This window comes from Staurois parvus, unplaced genomic scaffold, assembly GCF_062004578.1.
Source record: "Staurois parvus isolate SC_StPar_1 unplaced genomic scaffold, SC_StPar_1.0 ptg000014l, whole genome shotgun sequence".
Taxonomy (NCBI): domain Eukaryota; kingdom Metazoa; phylum Chordata; class Amphibia; order Anura; family Ranidae; genus Staurois; species Staurois parvus.
The window spans coordinates 76,349-97,835 of record NW_028317810.1 but is presented as its reverse complement, the minus strand read 5'-3'; the positions used below and the strand labels follow the sequence as shown (position 1 = coordinate 97,835).

General features: G+C 42.3%; 1 protein-coding gene across 3 annotated transcripts in view; it reads right to left on the bottom strand.

Moving 5' to 3' along the window:
* KDM2B (lysine demethylase 2B) overlaps positions 1-20,699 on the bottom strand; it is a 189,440-nt gene extending 168,741 nt beyond the window's left edge. For 2 of the 3 annotated variants that reach the window (XM_089676473.1, XM_089676478.1), the window contains exons 1-4: positions 20,311-20,699; positions 15,473-15,617; positions 9,765-9,843; positions 9,453-9,499 (exon numbers count right to left, since the gene is read on the bottom strand). In XM_089676473.1, coding sequence (XP_089532599.1) covers positions 9,453-9,499; positions 9,765-9,843; positions 15,473-15,617; positions 20,311-20,343 — 304 coding nt within the window. In that variant the 5' untranslated portion in view covers positions 20,344-20,699. Of the gene's footprint in view, positions 1-9,452; positions 9,500-9,764; positions 9,844-15,472; positions 15,618-20,310 lie in introns of those variants that run through there. The other variant, XM_089676486.1, reaches the window with a different exon arrangement.
* Between the last annotated feature and the right edge of the window lie 788 nt (positions 20,700-21,487).

Below are 21,487 nucleotides of genomic sequence, written 5' to 3'. Positions count from 1 at the left end.
AGATTGTAAGCTCGAAAGAGCAGGGCCCTTGATCCCCTCATGTTTTGCATTGTATTGGTATTGTTCTGTCACATGTTCTGTCTCCCTTTCTAATGTACAGCGCTGAGCGAACTATTGGCGCTTTATAAATACTGTATAATAATAATAATAATAATAATAATAATATATTAAAGTTGTTTGGAAATTGAACAATTTTCCTTTGATATACCTTTAGACTGCCTTGGAAGTAGAAATTTCCTCAAAAAATCTCCCCTGAAGAAGCCTGTGAGGGCGAAACATGTAGGAAGTAACTAAATTTACCTAAGTTTGAATCTCAGTTGGTATTCTTAGAATTGAAATTGTTTTTATGTTTCTGTATTTTTTCCTTTGCGTTTTTTACCAAAATACGAAATAAAAATTATAGAACTTTTAATGTGTGGTAATCATGTCTATGCACCCTGAAAATCCCATCTTCACTATTGAATATTTGCAATTTTAAAGGGATGTGGTGCAATAATCATATCTGGTCACTTGCTCGCCACTTCACTGTTTCTATTTACGTAGCTGTCTCTTGCACAACACATTCTCTGAATCACTAATCTGGTGCAAGTATTATAGAACAAAGTGAATTACCACATGTTCCAGGCTGCAAAGTGGCTAGAACGGAAGCCAGAAAATTGGCATAAAAGCCAGGCAACTAGCCTTTCATACCTTACTCAAACTTTTCAGTAGAAGGGCAATTGCAGTTAATCTCTCTATTTGTATTTAATTTTTTTCCCAAAGAACGTTTTGTCATCAAATCATACAAATTGCCAATTTTTTAAATCTATGACCCCAGAAGCGGCTGTCTTCGTGTGACTACAGCTGAAAGGACGAGACTATATGGCTTAGAGCATTATGAAGAAGTACCACTAGAGGGCAATGCGATGTAAGAAACTTCAAACTGATCATATGATGTGCTAAGAAGGGAAACACCAATGCACAAAGGCTGTAACCTCAAGCATCCAATCAGATTTGGCACTAAAATCAGATCAGTGACAAATTAACTCGGATTGGATGCTATGAGAAATAGCAAACATTACGATCTCCTTCTTAAATAAAACGGGAGGGGGGGAGTAAACTGTAGTGTTGCATGACAACAACAATTTCTCTGCAATTGAACACATTAAAACATTGAGGGAAGAAAAAAAAAAAAAAAAAAAAAAAAAAGGCCAAAAAAAACTTTAGAGAATGCACAGATGAATTACAGTTTATTCAAAGTATAGCGTAGAATGTTAATGAATCCGAGTGGTTTCAACCCAAACTAGCAGTCCAAGGGTGAACATACGCAGTGGGTGCTGGAGGGGGTTTCTGTCCCGAGTTACCCCCAATTACGTTTCTTACTAGGGATGCACCAATACCATTTTTTTTGATCGGCAAGCACGAGTACCGATACGTCACGGTGTAATTTGCATCAAGACAAAAATGTATGGATGCAAATTGCACCGCAAAGAATAGCATGTGATTCATGTCCAAATCACATGTGGTTTGCACACTGCTCCTGTGTGAACCCAGGCTGGTCACAGCAGCAGTACTAAAAACCTCCCTGTACTGATCCCATGCGGAGCAGAGAGTGGGAGAGAAGGATGTGTGGGGATACCTTGGTGTCTGTCATAAGAGGATGACGGCAGATGCTCCAGATTCTTAGCTGTAGGAGAGGAGAGAAAGCTATGGCAATGCTCTGGATTTTCAGCTGTAGGAGAGGAGAAGAGAAAGGCGCGGGGATTTGAAATTCCTTGCAGTGATGACTGTACATGCTAAACTACTTGATTGCTCAGCACTGTGGCAGTGCTGACCAATCAGAAGAAGTCTAGTCCATACTGTCATCCCTGCCAGGATGAGAGAGAAAGCTGCAAGGATTTCATTCCCTGCAACTTTCTGTCCTCTCCTACAGAATCCAGAGCATCTACCTCCATCCTCTGCCCGATAGCCGACACCAATGTGTATATCCCCACACAACCTTCTCTCCTCGCTATGACAAGCCTGAGTTCACAAAGGAATAGTGGGGAAGCCACATGTGATTTGGACAGGAATCGCATTCCTGCCCAAATTGCATGTTATTCTTTGTGATGCAATTTGCGTTGATACATTTTTGTATGGATGCAAATCGCACCGCAAAGTATCAGGAGTATTTTCATGAGTACTCATGACAATATTTGGTATCAGTGCATCCCTATTGCTTACTTATGTGCCAATAAAGGCCCTAGTTCAAAGTAATAGGATCTGTAATAGATGCTTATCAAAGTATACAAGTCAAATAAACTAAGAGCCTTGGTGCCCACAAGTACAACTGTTCTACCCGGTCATGCTTGTATTATTAATGTAAATATCAGTCATCTCATTCCTCATGGAGGCCTGTAGGTTTAAGGTTTGTTCACATTAGGGGTTGTAAAAGTCCTTGAGCTTTTTTTTTTTTTTACCATTCCCCCTCTCCCCAACCACTCCTCAATTAGCTACAGAGCCAGTGGCTAAGGGTGTACACATGCCACGGCTGCGATGCTTTGCAAGTGTGGCTGGAGTTATACCCCTAGGCTTCAGGCACAAGCGTAACTCATTCAAGTTACTGGGGCCACTATGAGTAGCACACTAGTGCAGGGTTCGAGGGGTTAAAGCAGGCAGTAAGGAGGCTTGCCAGATTCTCTCTGAAGAGCGATTAGAATGAAGAAATCAAAGCAACCGTGAACAAGTCCTTAGAGAGGAAAAAGGGGTATTTGTGACACATAATTTTAAAGAAATCTTGCCAGAAGATGAAAAACTTGTTAAATCCCCTATGGGAACAACTGCACATTGGCCCCATTCAAATCCATGAAAGGGGTTGCTGAGCAGCATGGTCATATAGGTCCCCTAACAATTCTCCTCCCAGCTATCAAACGCTGGACCAAGTAGATGGAGCTCTGAATGACAGTGCAGAGGATGGGGGCATGACAAGCAGTATACACAAGAGCATACATCCCCCAACCCCTCCTCTGCCAGACGAAATGGAAAAAAAAAAAAAAATAGCTCTGATATCTACCAGTAAAGCCTCCCCTTCCATTTTTTTTTCTGCAAGGAATGCCACTTATTAGGCCACATTCACACTTCTCGTAGTGGAAACTCATGGTCACGATTTTCTGTGGGCAATTTTCACGTGATTCCACGTGTCCCACATAAGGCAGCCTATTCACTTTAATGGGCTGCCCTATACACGTTTCTCAGCCAAAAGAACACCCTTCTTTTTGGGTGACAAGCTTCACGCGATTTTTAAAGTTGCATTTTGGCACAATTCTGTCATGCAGCAAAATCGCACCGTGTTTTGGGTGTCATTTAGAATGAATAGCACCCAAATGCATACTGCTTGTTTTGCACCGATTGCCATGTGATTTGGAATAATGAGCAGAATCTGCCAAAATCGCCAAGTGGGAATGGGGCCTAAAGACACCTGCCCACTGGTTCTCAATTTCGGATCAGGGGAGAGAGCACAATTGTCAATGGTTTGTGTTGTGCTGGATGGAGTAGTGTATTAGCTGGTGTGGGTTGTTGTTGTGAAGGATTGTGCTGGACAGCCCACAACACATTCTGCCGACAGTTACAACTGTCATCTTTCTCCTTCTATCCAAAATAGCAGGCTGCAGGTGGGTGTTTTGGTCTGTAAATCAGTAGCTTTCTTTGCAGCAAAAAAAAAAAGAGGAAGCACAGAGCTTCCCTCTAACCCCCCGGTCACATCAAAGTAGATTTTGAAATCGTGTGACTTACAGTGAAGTCGCACGATTTCAAAATCAGGTGACATGCCAATTTCATTGCGATTTGCAAGACTTCTGACACAGATGTCTATGCAAATCACAACAAAAAGTAGTGCATGCACTACATTAGAAAGGAGTGCGGCTCCAACCAAGTCTTCATTCTGTGTATGCATGGCCTGGTCCCATTCATTTTTATGGGGAGAGCTTTACCCTGCAGGACTGCTGGAGACCACCATGCATACAGCTCTCTATAGGAATGAACAGGAACGCAGATTGTATGCGTAGCATGAAACAGATGGATGCAGCAAGGCTGTGTGAATCTCGGCAAGACTGCACATTGAACATCACTGGATCAAGGTCAAATGGTAAGTACCTCTCCAAAATGATATATTTGTCCTTTAAAATCAGACACAAGCAAGCACCCAGAGAATTTGTCAAAAGGCCAGCAATGAGAGCCCATGTACATTCCTCATGACAGAGCCACTTTAAAAGCTTAAAGTGTAACTCCATTTTTGAGGAAAAAAAATACAAACAAACAAAGAAAAACAAAACACAAAACACTTCCCTCTGGGTGATCTATGTACACTCACTGGCCAAATTATTAGGTACACCTTGCTAGTACCGGGTTGGACCCTCTTTTTCCTTCAGAACTGCCTTCATTCTTCATGGCATAGATTCAACAAGGTATTGGAAACATTCCTCAGAGATTTTGGTCCAGATTGACAAGATAGCATCACGCAGTTGCTGCAGATTTGACGGCTGCACATCCATGATGCAAATCTCCCGTTTCAGCACATCCCAAAAGGTGTTCTACTGGATTGAGATCTGGTGTCTGTGGAGGCCACTGGAGTACAGTGACCTCATTGTCATGTTCAAGAAACCAGTTTGAGAGGATTTGAGCATTGTAACATGGTGCATTAGCATACTTGAAAAAAGACAAAAGTCCATCCAGTTCAACCATTTAAAAAAAAAAAAACCCCAGCAAAGCATGACGCAATTTGCTCCTGCAGGGGAAAAATTTCCTTCCTGATCCCCCCCAAGAGGCAACCGGATATTCCCTGGATCAACTTTACCTATAAATGTTAGTATCCAGTTATATTCTGTGTATCCAAGAAATAATCCAGGCCTTTTTTAAAGCAAACCACTGGGCTGGCAAGAAGCAACTCTTGAGGGAGTCTATTCCACATTTTCACAGCCCTCACTGTGAAGAAACCTTTCCGTGTTTGGAGATTGCATTTCGTTTCCTCCAAACGTAAAGAGTGCCCCCTTGTCCTCTGTGATGACCTCAGGGTGAAAAGCTCTACACCGAGTTCACTATATGAACCACTGATATATTTATACATGTTGATCATATCCCCCCTTAATCTCCTCTTCTCAGGAGAGGATCAATCTTTCCTCATAGCAGAGCTCCTCCATGCCTCGTAACAGTTTAGTTGCCCTTCTCTGTACTTTTTCCAGTTCCCCAATGTTTTTTGAGGATTGATGTCCAAAACTGAACTGCATATTCCAGATGAGGTTTTACTAATCATTTGTACAGAGGTAAAAGTATCTCTCTCTCTGGAGTCTATGCCTCTTTTAATACAAGAGAGGATTTTGCTTGCATTAGAAACCGAAGCTTGGCATTGTATGCCATTATTAAGCTTGTGATCTACCAGAACTCCTAGATCCTTCACCATTGATTCCTCCAGTTGTACCCCCCCTAGTGTGTATGATGCATGCATATTCTTAGCCTCCAAGTGTATAACCTTACATTTATCAACATTAAACCTCATTTGCCACATAGTTGCCCAATTATACAGTGCATTGAGGTCGGCTTGTAAGTTTTAGACAGCCTGTAGGGACGTTATTCCACTGCACAGCTTGGTGCCATCTGCAAAGGCTGAAATGGTATTTATAATCCCAGACCCTCAATAGTTTATAAAATATATTAAAAAGTAAGGGTCCCAACACTGAACCTTGGGGTACACCATCAACAACCCTAGACCATTCAGAGTATGAATCATTAACTACTACTCTCTGAATATGATCTTCTAGCCAGTTTTCTATCCATTTACATACAGATTTTTCCAAGCCTGTAGACTGTACCTTACACATTAGCCCTGTGTGGGGAACTGTGTCAAACGTTTTTGCAACATCCAAGTATACCACGTCCACCACCACCCCTCTGTGCAAGGTCCTCCTCATAAAAAGAAATCAGATTTGTTTAACAACTTCTGACTTTCATGAATCTATGCTGTCTGTTGCTAAAGATATTTTTTCCAGCAAGAACTTATCTATGTGGTCTTTTATTAAACTCTCCAGCATCTTCCCAAATATAGAAGTTAAACTAACAGGTCTATAAATTACCTTGTAAATATTTTGACCCTTTTTAAATATTGGCACCACATTGGCCTTACGCCAAATCAGTGGTACTATGCCAGTCATTAAAGAGTCCCCTAAAAATGAGAAACAATGACTTTGAAATGACAGAGCTCAATTCTTTAAGGACCTGTGGATAGATGCCATCCGGTCAAGGTGCTTTATTCTGTCTAAATATTTTTGGATCATATCAATTGTGAGCCAATGTGGATCATCTGGAGCTGTCAATACCATGCCCATTATGGACAAGAGCTCCCCCGTGCTCCTTTGTATACACAGAGCTGAAGAAGGTATCTAATAATATTTGCCTTCTCTTTGTCTCCAGTCACCCACTCTAGATTATTTTTAAAGGGCCTACATGCTCAGGCTGGACTTTTTTACTATTAATATATTTGAAGAATTTTTGGGGGTTGGTCCTGCTATCTTTTGCAAGCTGTCGTTTGTTTGCAGTTTTTGTGGCCTTTATTTGCTTTTTGCATATTCTGTTATATTCTTTGTAATGTTTAAATGATGATAGCATTCCTTCATTTTTTATATTGAATAAAAGCTCTTTTCTTATTATCTATAGCTTTTTTAACTTTGGCCATAGCCACATAGGTTTGATTTTTAGCCTTTTAAACTTGTTGCCTAAGGAAATATATTTTGCAGTGTGTTCACATCCAGTCTTTTTGAAGAACTCCCATTTCTGTGTTGTGTTCATTGATGCCAATATTCCCTCCCAGTCTAAGTCTTGGAGAACAGCTCTCAGCCTTGGAGAATTAGCTCTCTTGAAATCGATTGTTTTTATTTTTCCCATATGTGCTTGCTGTTTACAGCGAACAATAAAATTAAATCATGTTATGGTCACTGCTACCCAGATTTTCTTTTATATGGACATTCGTAATAAGTTCTGATTTGAGCTTTGTGGCATTATCGTGCTGCAAGTAGCCATCACTGTAGTTACAAAGGGATGGACATGGTCAGCAGCAATACTCAGGTAGGCCATGGCATTTAAACGATGCTCAGTTGATACTAAGAAAATATCCCCCATTCCATTACAGCACCAGCCTGAACTGTCAATACAAGGCAGGATGGATCCATGCCTTCATTTTTATGCCAAATTCTGACCCTACCATCTGAATGTCGCAGCAACCAGTCTGCCCATTCTCCTATGACCTCAACAAGGCATTTTCATCCACACAGCTGCAGCTCAGTGGATATTTTCTCTTTTTTGGAACATTGTCTGTAAACCCTAGAGATGGTTCTGCATGAAAATCCCAGTAGATCAGCAGTTTTTTAAATACTCAGACCAGCCTGTGTGGCACCAACAACCATGCCACGTTCAAAGTCACTTAAATCCCTTTTCTTCCCCATTCTAATGCTCAGTTTGAAATTCAGCAAGTCGTCTTCACTACGTCTAGATGCCTAAATACGAGTTGCTGCCATGCGATCGGCTGATAAGCAATTTGTGTTACCAAGCAACTGAACAGGTGTACCTAATAAAGTGGGCGGTGAGTGTACATTGCAACTTTGATGCAGATTCCTACCTTTTGTTATTCTGAAGAAACAGCTGTTTGTGTCCATGTGCAAAGTGAATGTAAATGTTTTATAATTATCAATCATCTGCTGCACTTGCAGGTTTCTAATGAGGAGGGTGCCAGGGTCTGCATCGCTTTAGATGTGATTTCCCCTTAAGAGTATCTCACCAAATAGGACAATATGACCAAAATAAGACTTGTATCTTACCCTAGGTTCACACCTAAGCATTTTCTGCAGCGTTTTGCAGAAACACAGTACAGTCCATGTAACAGGATTTCCTATGGGACATGTTCACATCTGCACCAGGGGCGGACTGACAACTCATGGGGCCCCTGTGTGCTTGCCCAAACTCAAAAAAGCCTATGAAAAAGGTACCAGGGGCATCTCATGGGGCCCCCTACTGACCCCGGGCCCTCGGGCACTGCCCGTGTTTCCAAATGGTCAGTCCGCCCCTGATCTGCACGTTTTCACCTGGTGCGTTTTTTGGAAAGGGTCAGGGACGGGACTTTAATGCAAAACATTGCATTTTTGGTTCTATAGACTTCAATGGAAACGCTGCAGAAAAGCATGGGTTGAGTTTTTGCGACATTATAAAATCTGCCCTGCAACAAAAAAAAAAAAACAAAAAAAAAAAACACAAAATGCGTTGCGTCAAAAACTCGACAAAAACGCAATGCAGAAATGGCTCAAACGCAACCTGCATAGGTGTGAACCTAGCCTTAGTGCAAACTCCTGGGAAAATCAGTAAGCTAATCTCACAAGCAGGAGATAACATTTCTGGGGAAGGGGGGGGGGGTTCTGTACACCACCTGTGCACAGAATGCCTGAAAGTTGCCGTATTGCATTTACAGAACTGCAGATTGAAAAGTTAATTTTTAAACATTCAATTACAATATGAATCGTGTAGCAAATGTATATGCTATATATTGTTTATTTGCCATTTAAAGGGGAAGTGGAGTTACCCTTTAAAATTCATTTACAGTCATAAGATAAGACTACCAGTTGACAACTACCTTCATTAGAATCATCGTATGGCAATTTAAGCAAGAAGAAGAGTTAAACCTCAATTAAACAGTGTACTCAAACCATTAGAAGTTCTACAGGAGACCTAGTGATGTAGAGGATATTAGTGAACAGTACCACCATGGCTACAGAACTGTATCCAAGCTTAAAATGTTCTATTTAAATCATCAGATGCATGATATAGCATGTCTTAGCATTACTCTGTAAGGTGTTAGCAATATCAGCTATTATCTTCCCTTCACTTGCCTTGCCGGTCATCATCGTATAGTTTGTGGCTGCTCTATTCAGCATGGCATTATTTCAGATCGCCTGCACACTTTAAAATCCACAAGTGGGCATTGCAGAACTTTTCCTCTATGCTGCCAATTCACAGTGTGCAGGAGAGTTGAGGGTGTGTCAGTGGCTACCATGAACACAGGCTCTCCTACATACAATGGCCACATTCTGTACAATAAACAGACAAAGAAGCTTAATAGGTGACAATAGCTGATGTTATTTGCCAATTCCAGCATGTGTGGGCATCTGTAATTTAAATAGAACTTTTTTTTAACCTGCATGTCTATGGCAAACTGCCACTCTGGGAAGGGCAGACGGGTATACATCTGCTCATTCAAAGAGCTAGGACCAACAACTTTTTCTTTTGAAATTTGCTCAAATAACTGTAGTACCTGCAGTCAACACCCTCACTGAGAACAGAATGGATAAGCCATGTCATACAGGCTGAAAGTAATTCAATTTTTATTTGGAAAAAAAGACTTACCATAGCCATCTCAGAAAAAACAAAAAAACAAACAAAACAAAACACAGACCACTTACCAACTAGTAGTTTCACATCCCTGACAGTAAACTCCTGATCTGGCATCCTACAATAGGAAAAGCAAAATGGGTGTAATCCATGCAGGTATATATGTGATGAGAAGAAGGAACACAGACATGGTTTGCGTGATTGCTAATAACAAATGATTGGCATATTCTTACAAGGATATGCCATGTCATGGAAAAAAAAAAAAAAAAAAAAAAGTCACATTGGGGAAGGTTGGCATCTCCATAAATAGACATTTATATGAACCATCAACAGAAAAGGATACATATACGCAAATAATGTATGATACAAAATACTGGACTTACTTAATACCTAGTCCATCCTTGCTAAGAAAAAGAAGAGGGACTCTAAGGGCTTCTCTTTGAACATATTCATATGTAAAATCTATTGAGAAAAAAAAAAAAAGAAGACGACACACATGACTTGTCTTACACATGACTGTACACAAACTGCAAAGAACACAAATAAGGTTCATAATTTTCTATTCCAACAGAAAGTGAGGGGAACACTTTCTAGCGGGGACAGACTGCAGATGAAAATCTAACAAAGGTTCGATCATCCCCAATCTATCCAAAACAAAAAAAAGTTTCAAATAGAATTTGTGTTTAAAGGACACCTGTACCTTTGTTGCCCACCTGAAAAAATACTGATCTTCCTCTACAGCGACTCCACGGATTCCAATAGGTAAGCCATTCTCATGGTAACCTCACTGGTCCAGCAGAGTACGGCCTACCTATAGTAATGTATAGGTCCACTGGCTGCGCACATATGCAAATCAGAAGAGAATGTTTTTGCTGGAATGCAAATGCAACGGCAGCAGGGCCGCACAGCAACGACTGCTGGATTGAAGGAGGTAAGAGTTTGTCCAGGTAGGCAGCACTCAGAGGATGGGAGAACCAATTAAATAACTGTATTAATAGTATAGTTTTCCTTTAAAACAAAATTATAAAATATACAAGGCACAAGGTCCGAAGATATATCAGTATTTCCAGTACCTTTAAGTTACATACCAAAAAGGACACAGCAATTAGGTAGCTAGTTGCTTGAAATGATAAATACTGCTGTACTTAAGTAAAGCTTTACAATATGAAAAAGAGAATTTGATACACAATTTGCATAGGCAGGACCACAGTACATATGGATAGAAGAATGCACAAAGAGCAAACGTGTTACTCTGCCTTACATTTATTATATAGTATTAGTACATAAGCAAACAGAAACAAGGGTACAGCAGGAACACCGGAAAGCTTAAAATGGGCCACAGGTGAGCAGACCTTCTTGTCAGTTTAATTAAAGTGTCACTATACCCACAACAGTAAAATCAGTCTGTATATGCAGTAAAGCATGCTTGTTATACTCACTGGGGAACTCGAGGGGTCAATCCTCCGCATTATGTAAAAAAGATGTTTAATCCTGTCTTTGCCAATCCTCCCCTTCTTCCACTGTCCCCAACTCATCTCCTGATAGAAAAGAGCCTTGGGGGGCAAGCTGAACATGCTCAGTTTGGTGTGTATTGCTATAGAGGTTTTATTTTAACTTGGGAGAGTGCATGTGATCAGCACTGGACCAATCAGCACTGTCCAGACAGAGGGTCAGGGGTCCTGCATAGGACAGTGAGAGGAGAACAAAAACTTCTCCTACAAGCTTTAACCAGTGCTCTGCTGGACACTAATAGTCAACAGACTGCTGTAACTGCTGATGAGAAAAAGGTATTTAGCAGTTTGTATTTACTAAAATAATTGCACTTCCATGTGGTGTGTAATGTGGGAGACCAGATATAGTGAACGCAGGGTCCTGGGTTTAGAAACACTTTAAAGTAGATCTGCAAGTATTTTCAAAGTTGTGTTCAATCTTTCTTTTACAAAGAATTTTATTATAGAATAGATATGAGCAAAGAATCCGTCAAAAAACATATACAGTCATGGCCGAAATTGTTGGCACCCTTGATATTTTTCCTGAAAATCAAGTATTTCACACAAAAAAGGTATTGCATTAACACATGTTTTGCTATACACATGTTTATTCCCTTTGTATGTATTGGAACAAATATAAAACAGAGGCAGAAAAGCAAATATGACATAATGTCACACAAAACCCCAAAAATGGGCTGGACAAAAGTATTGGCACCCTTAACTTAATATTTGGTTGCACACCCTTTGGAAAACATAACTGAAATCAGTCGCTTCCTATAACCATCAATAAGCTTCTGACACCTCTCACCCGGAATTTTGGACCACTCTTCCTTTGCAAACAGCTCCAGGTCTCTCTTATTGGAAGGACACCTTTTCCCAACAGCAATTTTAAGATCTCTCCACAGGTGTTCAATGGGATTTAGATCTGGGCTCATTGCTGGCCACTTCAGAACTCTCCAGCGCTTCTTTGCCATCCATTTCTGAGTGCTTTTTGACGTATGTTTGGGGTCATTGTCCTGCTGGAAGACCCAGGATCTTGGACGCAAACCCAGCTTTCTGACACTGGGCCCTACAGTGCGACCCAAAATCCTTTGGTAATCCTCAGATTTCATGATGCCTTGCACACAGTCAAGGCACCCAGTGCCAGAGGCAGCAAAACAACCCCAAAACATCATTGAACCTCCACCATATTTTACCGTAGGTACTGTGTTTTGTTCTTTGTAGGCCTCATTCCGTTTTCGGTAAACAGTAGAATGATGTGCTTTACCGAAAAGCTCTATCTTGGTCTCATCTGTCCACAAGACGTTTTCCCAGAAGGCTTTTGGCTTACTCAAGTACATTTTGGCAAACTGTAGTCTTGCTTTTTTATGTCTCTGTGTCAGCAGTGGGGTCCTCCTGGGTCTCCTGCCATAGCGTTTCATTTCATTTAAATGTCGACGGATAGTTCGCGCTGACACTGATGCTCCCTGAGCCTGCAGGACAGCTTGAATGTCTTTGGAACATGTTTGGGGCTGCTTATCCACCATCCGGACTATTCTGCGTTGCAATCTTTCATCAATTTTCCTCATCCGTCCACGACCAGGGAGATTAGCTACAGTGCCATGGGTTGCAAACTTCTTGATAATGTTGCGCACTGTGGACAAAGGCAAATCTAGTTCTCTGGAGATGGACTTGTAACCTTGAGATTGTTGATATTTTGCCACAATTTTGGTTCTCAGGTCCTCAGACAGTTCTCGTCTCCTCTTTCTGTTGTCCATGCTTAGTGTGGCACAGACAGACACACAATGCAAAGGTTAAGTGAACGTCTCTCCTTTTTATCTGCTTTCAGGTGTGATTTCTATATTGCCCACACCTGTTACTTGCCCCAGGTGAGTTTACAGGAGCATCACATGCTTGTAACATTCTTATTTATCCGCAGTTGTGAAAGGGTGCCAATACTTTTGTCCAGCCCATTTTTGGAGGTTTGTGTGACATTATGTCGAATTTGCTTTCTTTCCTCCCTTTTTTTGTTTTGTCCCAATACACACAAAGGGAATAAACATGTGTATAGCAAAACATGTGTTAATGCAATACGTTTCGTGAGAAATACATGATTTCCTGGAGAAATATCAAGGGTGCCAACAATTTCGGCCATGACTGTACATTGACCAATCGAAATGAGACATACACGGTATTTGCTTAGTGTTACAGAACATGTACTGGTAGAGATATGGACATAAACTGAATATTTAAGTGCCGTGGATGTGTTCAATCTTTCTAAATAGGAAACCTATTAAAATAATAAATCGGACAATCCTGCCATTGAGCTCCTTGTTTAGGGACGGTTTTTTTGTGACAGCAATCTCCAAATTGTGTTCCTGTGTCATCACCCTGCCATGCACTCCTGGTAAAGACTACAAATAGCAACACACATTGCACAAGCATGTTACACCAATATCACAATCAGGAAACTAGTCAGTGCAGCTGGCAATGGAGTGCATGCATGTAACAGTAAATGGCTTAAACAGGTGAGAGGAAATCAGCAGTGCTAAGATGTAAAAAGAAAAAAAAAAAAAAATTAAAATTATGGTTTTCAGTATACTATAAGAACTGGACTTAGTAAACGCTCATCCTCGCCTTTTTTTTTTTTTTTTTTTAAAAGTCAGCAGCTAGGTACCCAAATTTGACAGGTATCTGCTCCTACACTCGCTGCGATCGCCTAGGCAATCGGAAGTGGAAGTTGCTCCCCGTAGTCTTCTGGGACATGTGATAGGTCCCAGAACACTACAGGACCATTCAAAAAGTGCAGCGCTTCTCACTCATGCACAGTGGGCACCCGGCTGTGAAGCTGCCACAGCCGGGTGCCCACACTGAAGAGGTCAGCGCTGGGGACACAGGACAGCCGGTGAAACAGGCTGTGGTGGGGACACTGCAGGATTGAGGGACAGATGTGTGTCTGTTTTTTTTTTGTTTTTTTTTTAAAAAGTCAGCATCTACAGCTTTTGTCACCATTATGCTGCAAGCCTTAGACAGGAAGGTATATGAGATTTGTTTAAAATTTTTTACATTTCTTCAGCTGCTTCCTGGCCAAAGCCAAAAATGATGTCATACATCCCAGGAGACTTCATAGGCAGTTTCTTCTATCATCTGGAGGAGGAGCTCAACTAAGCACACCCTCCTGCCAGCATGCCTGGTCTAAGAGCAGATGGATTCCAGGAAGTAAATGCTACACAAATCATCTACCCTTACTAAAGATGACTGACTATTAATACTGGAGGTGTTTATTTTCAATGTGATTTATCAATATAAAGAGGTGTGTGAGATTATATAATTTCTTTTTTTTATTATTTATATTACACACACCCGATGCCCAGGACACGTAGTTCCAGGTAAGCAGCAGGGCTCCACTGCCAGGTGAAAACATTCTTCAGGCTCTGATTGCAAAAGCATGTACGCTGTACTGTTTACGATAGCATTCCTGTATACCCAAGTACAGTGGCACAGCAATTCATGTCAATGACAGGCTGTAGTACAGCACACATAGGCAACGTGAGAGGGACAGAGCCGCGGTCAGTCACCACTGTGCAGGAACAGAGAAGACTGGCTTTTGCTCTGTGCGCCCCATTTGCACTGTGCCTTGGTGAACAGTGGAATGCTGCACAAGCAGCTGTAGTACAGAGCAGTTGCGCACATAGAGGGGACTCCTACATGACTCGATAGGAAAAGCAGAAACAAACAGCCAATACATGCAAGATATATTATCAGTTTTGTGAAAAATATAGACTTTAGCCCTTGTTCACACCAGTGCAGCTTTGAAATCATGCTACTTCGGTGCAATTTCAAAACCGCAGATCAGTGAGACTTGGATGTTAGATTTCATTGCTTGTAACGTCATTTAACAGAAGTCAATGCAAGTCGCAATGGAATCACAAAAAAGTAGTGCAGGAACCTTTTTTTAAAGTCGCTGCAACTTGGATTGCAATATAAACAGTACCATTGCCGCAAATGGGGTGTGACTTGTCATATGATTCTGAGCTGTCAAATCACATGACAAATTGCATTGGTGTGAATCAAGGCCTGATGTCACTTTAGAGCAATTCTAAAAGATTCCTTTTTTTGGGGGGGGGGGGGGGCAGCTCAGATCCTCCTCTTTTCTAGTCCCCCGCAGACTCTCCTGGACCCTCGCTCCTGTCGGGTGCCTCCACAGTAAGCAGCTTGCTATGGGGGCACCCGCTGCTCCGTGTGTCCATTCGCACAGGGAGCCATGGCTTGGCCACGTCCCCATCTCTCCCCATTGGCTGACTGGCTGTGATTGACAGCAGCCAGAGCCATTTGCTCCCACTTGCTGTCTCAGCCAATGAGGAGGCAGAGACCCCCGACAGCTGAGGTAAGCATTGAGGGGGCTGGGGGCACTGCTGCACACAGGTTTTTTACCTTCATGCATGAATATAAACAAAAAAAAAAAAAAAAACCTTCAGCCTTTACAACCACTTTAAAGTCTCTCACATAGTCACTGTAGAAGGCTTAATCTATGAAGTAGAATACATACTGGACTGTCATACTGCATTCATTCAGTGGCCATCCATTAACACTACAGTACACAAAGCAGCATCTGTCACTACCTTTGCCCTCCATGACCTGCACGTAGTCCCCTCGGTAGTTGGTGCTGCTGACCTTCTGCTCCAGGCTGAAGCCACGAACGCTGACCACATCCTCCACATCCGATAGGTCTTCATGCTCGGCGTACTGCGTCCGACCGATGGCACGCTGTGGGGAAAATATACAGGTCTACAGTCACAATCTACTGCGATGAAGTATTCCCATCTATACCAACTCCTCAGAACAAATACCATATCCACTGTAAACATTAGATATGTGCACAAAGAATCACCTTAGTGTTTTTAAATATAGGCTTACTGCCTTAAAAAAAATAAAAAAAATGAAAAAATTACTTTCTTATCATATAAATGCTAAATTTGAAGAGCAACTCAACTGGAGGTGGTGCTGGAAAAAATGTGTTGAATGTGGTCGCCCTACCATGCCTGTTTTGCACAATGGTTACGTATGGAAGTGGTCGACTTATTAGAGGCAGGGTTTTGACCCTCGTGTCACAGTCTGCAGCAAAAAAGCACAGAATGCACCACAGTAATGACGAATATCATTCAATCTTCAGAGACTAGTAGTCAGAGGCAGCAGTGCCTTAGATCTCAGACTGCAGAAATACAGCTACACCTCTGTAGGCACAGGAGTGGAGTGCCTAGCCACACTCACATACCTAGAAGCGCACTACTATTTTTCAGTAGAAACTCCGACAAATGGGACACTTTTCAAAGTACTTCGCAGACACAATTAACATTTCAAAACATTACCCACAACATAGCAAATCTATACTTTTTGAGTTCAGTTCCAGGTCAGACAAAACAAAAACTAGTATTTCAGCTTAAATAGATGCTGGACAGTTAAAGTAAATCTAAGGCCGGCCATAGACCATTCGAATTCAGCAGGAACCAGCCGAGATTCGAACTGTGTGGGCAGGCTGAATGAACCAAGTACGATCGATTACCTTGGGTACAACCAACCTGCTGGATTTACTTGCAATTATCACTATAGCTATAGTCGCTAGCGGTAATCACAGCCTTCACCAGGTGTGGAAGGCTTCCTCCCCTCCCCCCCACTGAAAGAAGGCAATTGTTTGGCAGGAGGGATTCCCCTGTCAGCACTGTTTGTGTTGATGGGAAAATCGTGAGAATTTCTTTCCTGCAATCCGTGGGTCCAGGAAAGAAATTTGCACCATCTATGGCCGACCTGAGATCAAAACGTCTTTTTCGTTTCATGTTTTGTAGAGGCTAGATATATTTATCACACACACACACACACACACACACACACTTTTTGTATTGGGAAATTTTGCTTCATTTACTGTTCCACAAAATCTGTCCCAATAACATTGGTCACCAGGACAATTCAAGGTAAATCTCCACAATGGGGATACAGACAGCAATGAAAGCAGGACAAGGTTCTAATGATCCCCTACTCTATTTGAAACGAAAACAAAAAAAAAAAATTCAAAATAAAATTCCAAATGTTAAGCCTCTATTCCCATGGCAATATTATTGAGCTTGTGTTCCAAGACTTTCCTGGACCATTATGTAGATGCATAACTTTCCACATTATTTTATTAAATTATACATTTAAAAAATCCAGAGGGGAATGTATTAACCCAAGGGGATCAGGCAAAGAACCAAAACAATAAGAAGGGAGACACCTCTTGTATATGTGTGGCTGCTGGGCAGGGAATGCCTCCTCTCCCTTTGATTGACTGTTGGCTTTGGCCTTTGGCAACGTCCTGGTGGGACAGCTCAGGGAGGTTGGATTTGTGTCTGAACGCACCTGAGCTCATCCTTAGTCACCAGGATCACCAGAACTAGTGTTCCCATTGGAAGATTTCCCCTGTATACACCGGTTGTAGTGACAACTCAAAACGAGTGATTTACTTTCACTTTCAATGAGAACGGTCAACAAGAGAAAAAAAAAAAAAAAAAAAAAAAAAAGAGTATGAATCACTTGAACGGGGATGCAGACAGGAAAAAAAAAAATAATAAACCCGACAGTGGTTCTAATCCCTCTTCACCCTATCCAAGGGCTTGATTAAACCCCTCTGAAAGTTGGTGGGCGGTGATATGTTGCTGCATTATCACCTGGTTTAACCACTGTAGCACAGCTTCATTTATTTCAATGGGTTGCAATTGACAGCAGTATGATGTTGAGATGATGCCTCGGGGTTATAATTTTTGCCATGAAGCAAAGCACCAAAACCATAGCATGTGTAATAACCTGTCTACCTTTGATAGGTTAAGGGGCGGTCAGAGGGTGGTAAAACCACATCATTGTAAGCACCCCGATCAGTGGTAAATGGATTGTCTCATCCGTGTAACTGCTACATCTGTAGGACAGATACAACAGACTTACTGGCCAGATCACCAGGTGAAAACAAGAAAGAATGCCTAAAAATGAAAACAAATGCAGCCATCACATCTATGGATTGATAATCAGCAATATAATAACGTCTGGTTCACAATACTGGGCCGTGCAGCCCTAGTTTTTTTGGGCAAATGAATAGGCTGTTGTGCCACGTGTCCTGCACAAAAAACGTGCCCACAGGTAAACCACATTGTCTTCTTGACCATGCAGTTTCCCTGCGGTTCCTGCACCCTCAATCGCGCTGGGATGCCATTCAGAATAAATGGCAGCCCTGCGCGTTTTGCCAGAGAAGCGCGGGTGGTTGGGGAACAGGTGCGATTTCTGCACCTGCTACCAGCCCACAGTATGCAGGCTAGTGTGAACCCAGCGTAAAAGTTTTCTTTTGTGTTTGTTCACTAAAGCAGTGTTAAAGTAATGTAATGCTGCTATTTTATGCAAAACCAGAAATTTTCCACTCTGGCCGATTGGCTCAGTTTGAATCCGATTGGAAGGGAAGTTATAGCTATTCGATTGTTTGTGGAAGTGATCTCTTTGATCACGTGTCGATTGGATAATGAAAATTGAAGCGTATGTGTCTAGTGGTTCTAAAGCTGGTATAGGTTATAATAAAACTGAAGCGTGTGTCCAACGTTTCTAAAGCTGGGTACATACTATTATAATAATAATATAGAAGCGTGTGTGGCCAGTGCTTCTAAAGCTGGGTACATACTATAATAATATGGAAGTGTATTTGGCCAGCAATTCTAAAGCTGGGTAGTAATAATAATAATATGGAGGCATGCGTGGCCAGTGTTTCTAAAGTTGGGTACATAATAATAATAATAATAATAAATATGTACCCAGCTTTAGAAACACTGGCCATGCATGCTTCCCTATTATTATAGTATGTACCCAGCTTTAAAAACACTGGCCATGCATGCTTCCATATAATTATAGTATGTATCCAGCTTTAGAAACACTGGCCACACATGCTTCCATATTATTATTATTATAGTATGTACCCAGTTTTATAAACACTGGACTCGCTTCCATATTACTATAATAATGATGATAATAATAATATGGAAGCGTGTGTGGCCGGCTAGTGCTTCTAAAGCTGGGTACATACTGTAATAATAATATTAAATATGGAATCGTATGTGGCCAGTGTTTCTAAAGCTGGGTATATAAAATAATAATAATATGGAAGCATGTGTGGCCAGTGTTTCTAAAGCTAGGTACATACTATAATATGGAAGCGTGCGTGGCCAGTGTTTCTAAAGCCGGGTACATACTATAATAATATGGAAGCGTGCACGGCCAGCGTTTCTAAAGCTGGTACATACTATAATAATAATAATAAGAATATGGAAGCATGTGGCCAGTGTTTCAAAAGCTGGGTACATACAATATTAATATGGAGGTATGTGTGGCCAGTGTTTCTAAGGCTGGGTACATACTATAATAATATTAATATGGAAATGCATGTGGCCAGTGTTTCTAAACCTGGTACATACTATAATAATAATAATAATAATATGGAAGCCTGTGTGGCTAGTGTTTCTAAAGCCGGGTACATACTATAATAATACGGAAGCCTGTGTGGCCAGTGTTTCTAAAGCTGGGGGCACACTATAATTAAATCGAATTGTGCGTGGCTAGTGTTTCTAAAGCCGGGGACATACTATAATAATATGGAAGCCTGTGTGGCCAGTGTTTCTAAAGCCGGGGACATACTATAATAATATGGAAGCCTGTGTGGCCAGTGTTTCTAAAGCCGGGGACATACTATAATAATACGGAAGGCTGTGTGGCCAGTGTTTCTAAAGCTGGGGGCACACTATAATTAAATCGTATTGTGCGTGGCCAGTGTTTCTAAGTTTGGAGGTTAGTAAAGCAGGCAGTGCCTTCAGCTCCCTGAAGCGAGAACCCATTGTGGCTCCATCCTGGTGGAAGGTCTGGGCACTGCTCAGGTTGCTGATCCCAGGCAGGACATTTAAATGCCATGTGCAGCTTTGTGTATATAAACAAGGGAGGTGGGCTGGAGCGAGGGACTGGCTGCGGCCGGGAAGACAATACTGAGGCGAGCTGTGCCTGATCGGGGGGAGCAGGTGACGTCCCTCAGGGTGTCCCCCGGTGACGGTGGTCGGATTGATGGTGTCGGAGAGGAGATCGGTGCGTTGGGGCCCTGTATAGGAGAGCAGCACCACGATCAGTTCGTTTCCTCCCATAGAGGAAGAGGAAAGTTGTTGCTCAGGCAGCAGCCAGCAGGGACACGGAGAGCCGCACGTTTACAGGAGGAGAAAACAACAACAAAGCCATGCCGAGCCCAGCACTCCGGGGAGCCTGAGATCTGCTCCCAACATGTGCCATCTGCACAAAGGACACGGCGGATGGAGGCGGCTCTGCACCCGGATAACAACTCCGGACCCACCAACACCCCCCATTCACAGTGCAGCCCCTTCCCCACCACCTTCCCCCCGGACCCACATCTACACACCAATCTTCTTCCAGATCCTTTCTTTGCCTCCATGTTCTGGACAGGAGTGGGGTAAGGGATGCGGAGGAGCGCTCCTCAGTCAATCTCGCCTTGCATGGTGCTGTGTGCGGACAACGCTCGTAAAAGAAAAGTTTACCGCTCGGGCGACAGTCTCCGGCTCGGCTCTACAAACTAGCAGGCTGAGGGGTAGTAGGGTCGGTGACGTCATGATCTACAGAAGGTAACATTGTTCCCGGGCGCACCGACCGCCACATGACTTCCAACTCTCACAACTCCACACAGGGCACGGGCTGCCTACAGTGAATCAGACATTTCCTGACAGTCCGGAGCCTCTCATATTAATATTTGGGTCGGTGACGGCGGATAGGCTGCCCTGTACGCAGGCGCCGTGCACGCTCTTCTCTTTATTTGTTATGACTGCTGCATGAAGTCTGCACTCCTCCGCCTGGACTTTCCCCACCACTCAGCGAGGGCGTGGGCGGGGCCGGGCACGCCCCCTCCGCATGATTGTCTCTGCCTGCTCTTAGCCTTTTTGTTTACAGCCCTGACAGCAGGCTGACATGAGTGTCCGCATCATGGACATGTATTATTCCCACCACAAAGGAGAGAGCCCATCCAGTGGGGGCTGTACGCCCTTCCATAGATGAGTCATTGCTTTTCCCATCAATCTGTAGCCGACAAACCATTGGATCGATATGCCACATACAGGGAAGCAGATTTTGATCGACTGCTAAAGTGCAACTAAAGGCAATCATTTATTTTGGACAGGGAATAGAACACCTGTCAGTTTTTATTGCCATCTGTGCCCCCCATCCCTTAGAGAGATTTAACATCTCTATTTGTTTTTGTTTACTATTGTCATCAAAAGTGAAAGTAAAACAAAAATCCCACATTTTAGGTTGACACCAGAACAAGAATAGATTGGAAATCTTCCAATAGAGACGCTAGTTCTGCTGGCAACAGAAAAAAGGAAGGGATAGAGAGGCACCAGGCCACCGAGGGTGTATTTATATAGCATTGTCAATTTACGCAGCGCTTTACATACACAGAATCTCCCAGAAGTGAGTACACCCCTCACATATTTGTAAATATTTTATTCTATCTTTTCATGTGACAACACTGAAGAAATAACACTTTGCTACAATGTGACGTAGTGAGTGTACAGCTTGTATAACAG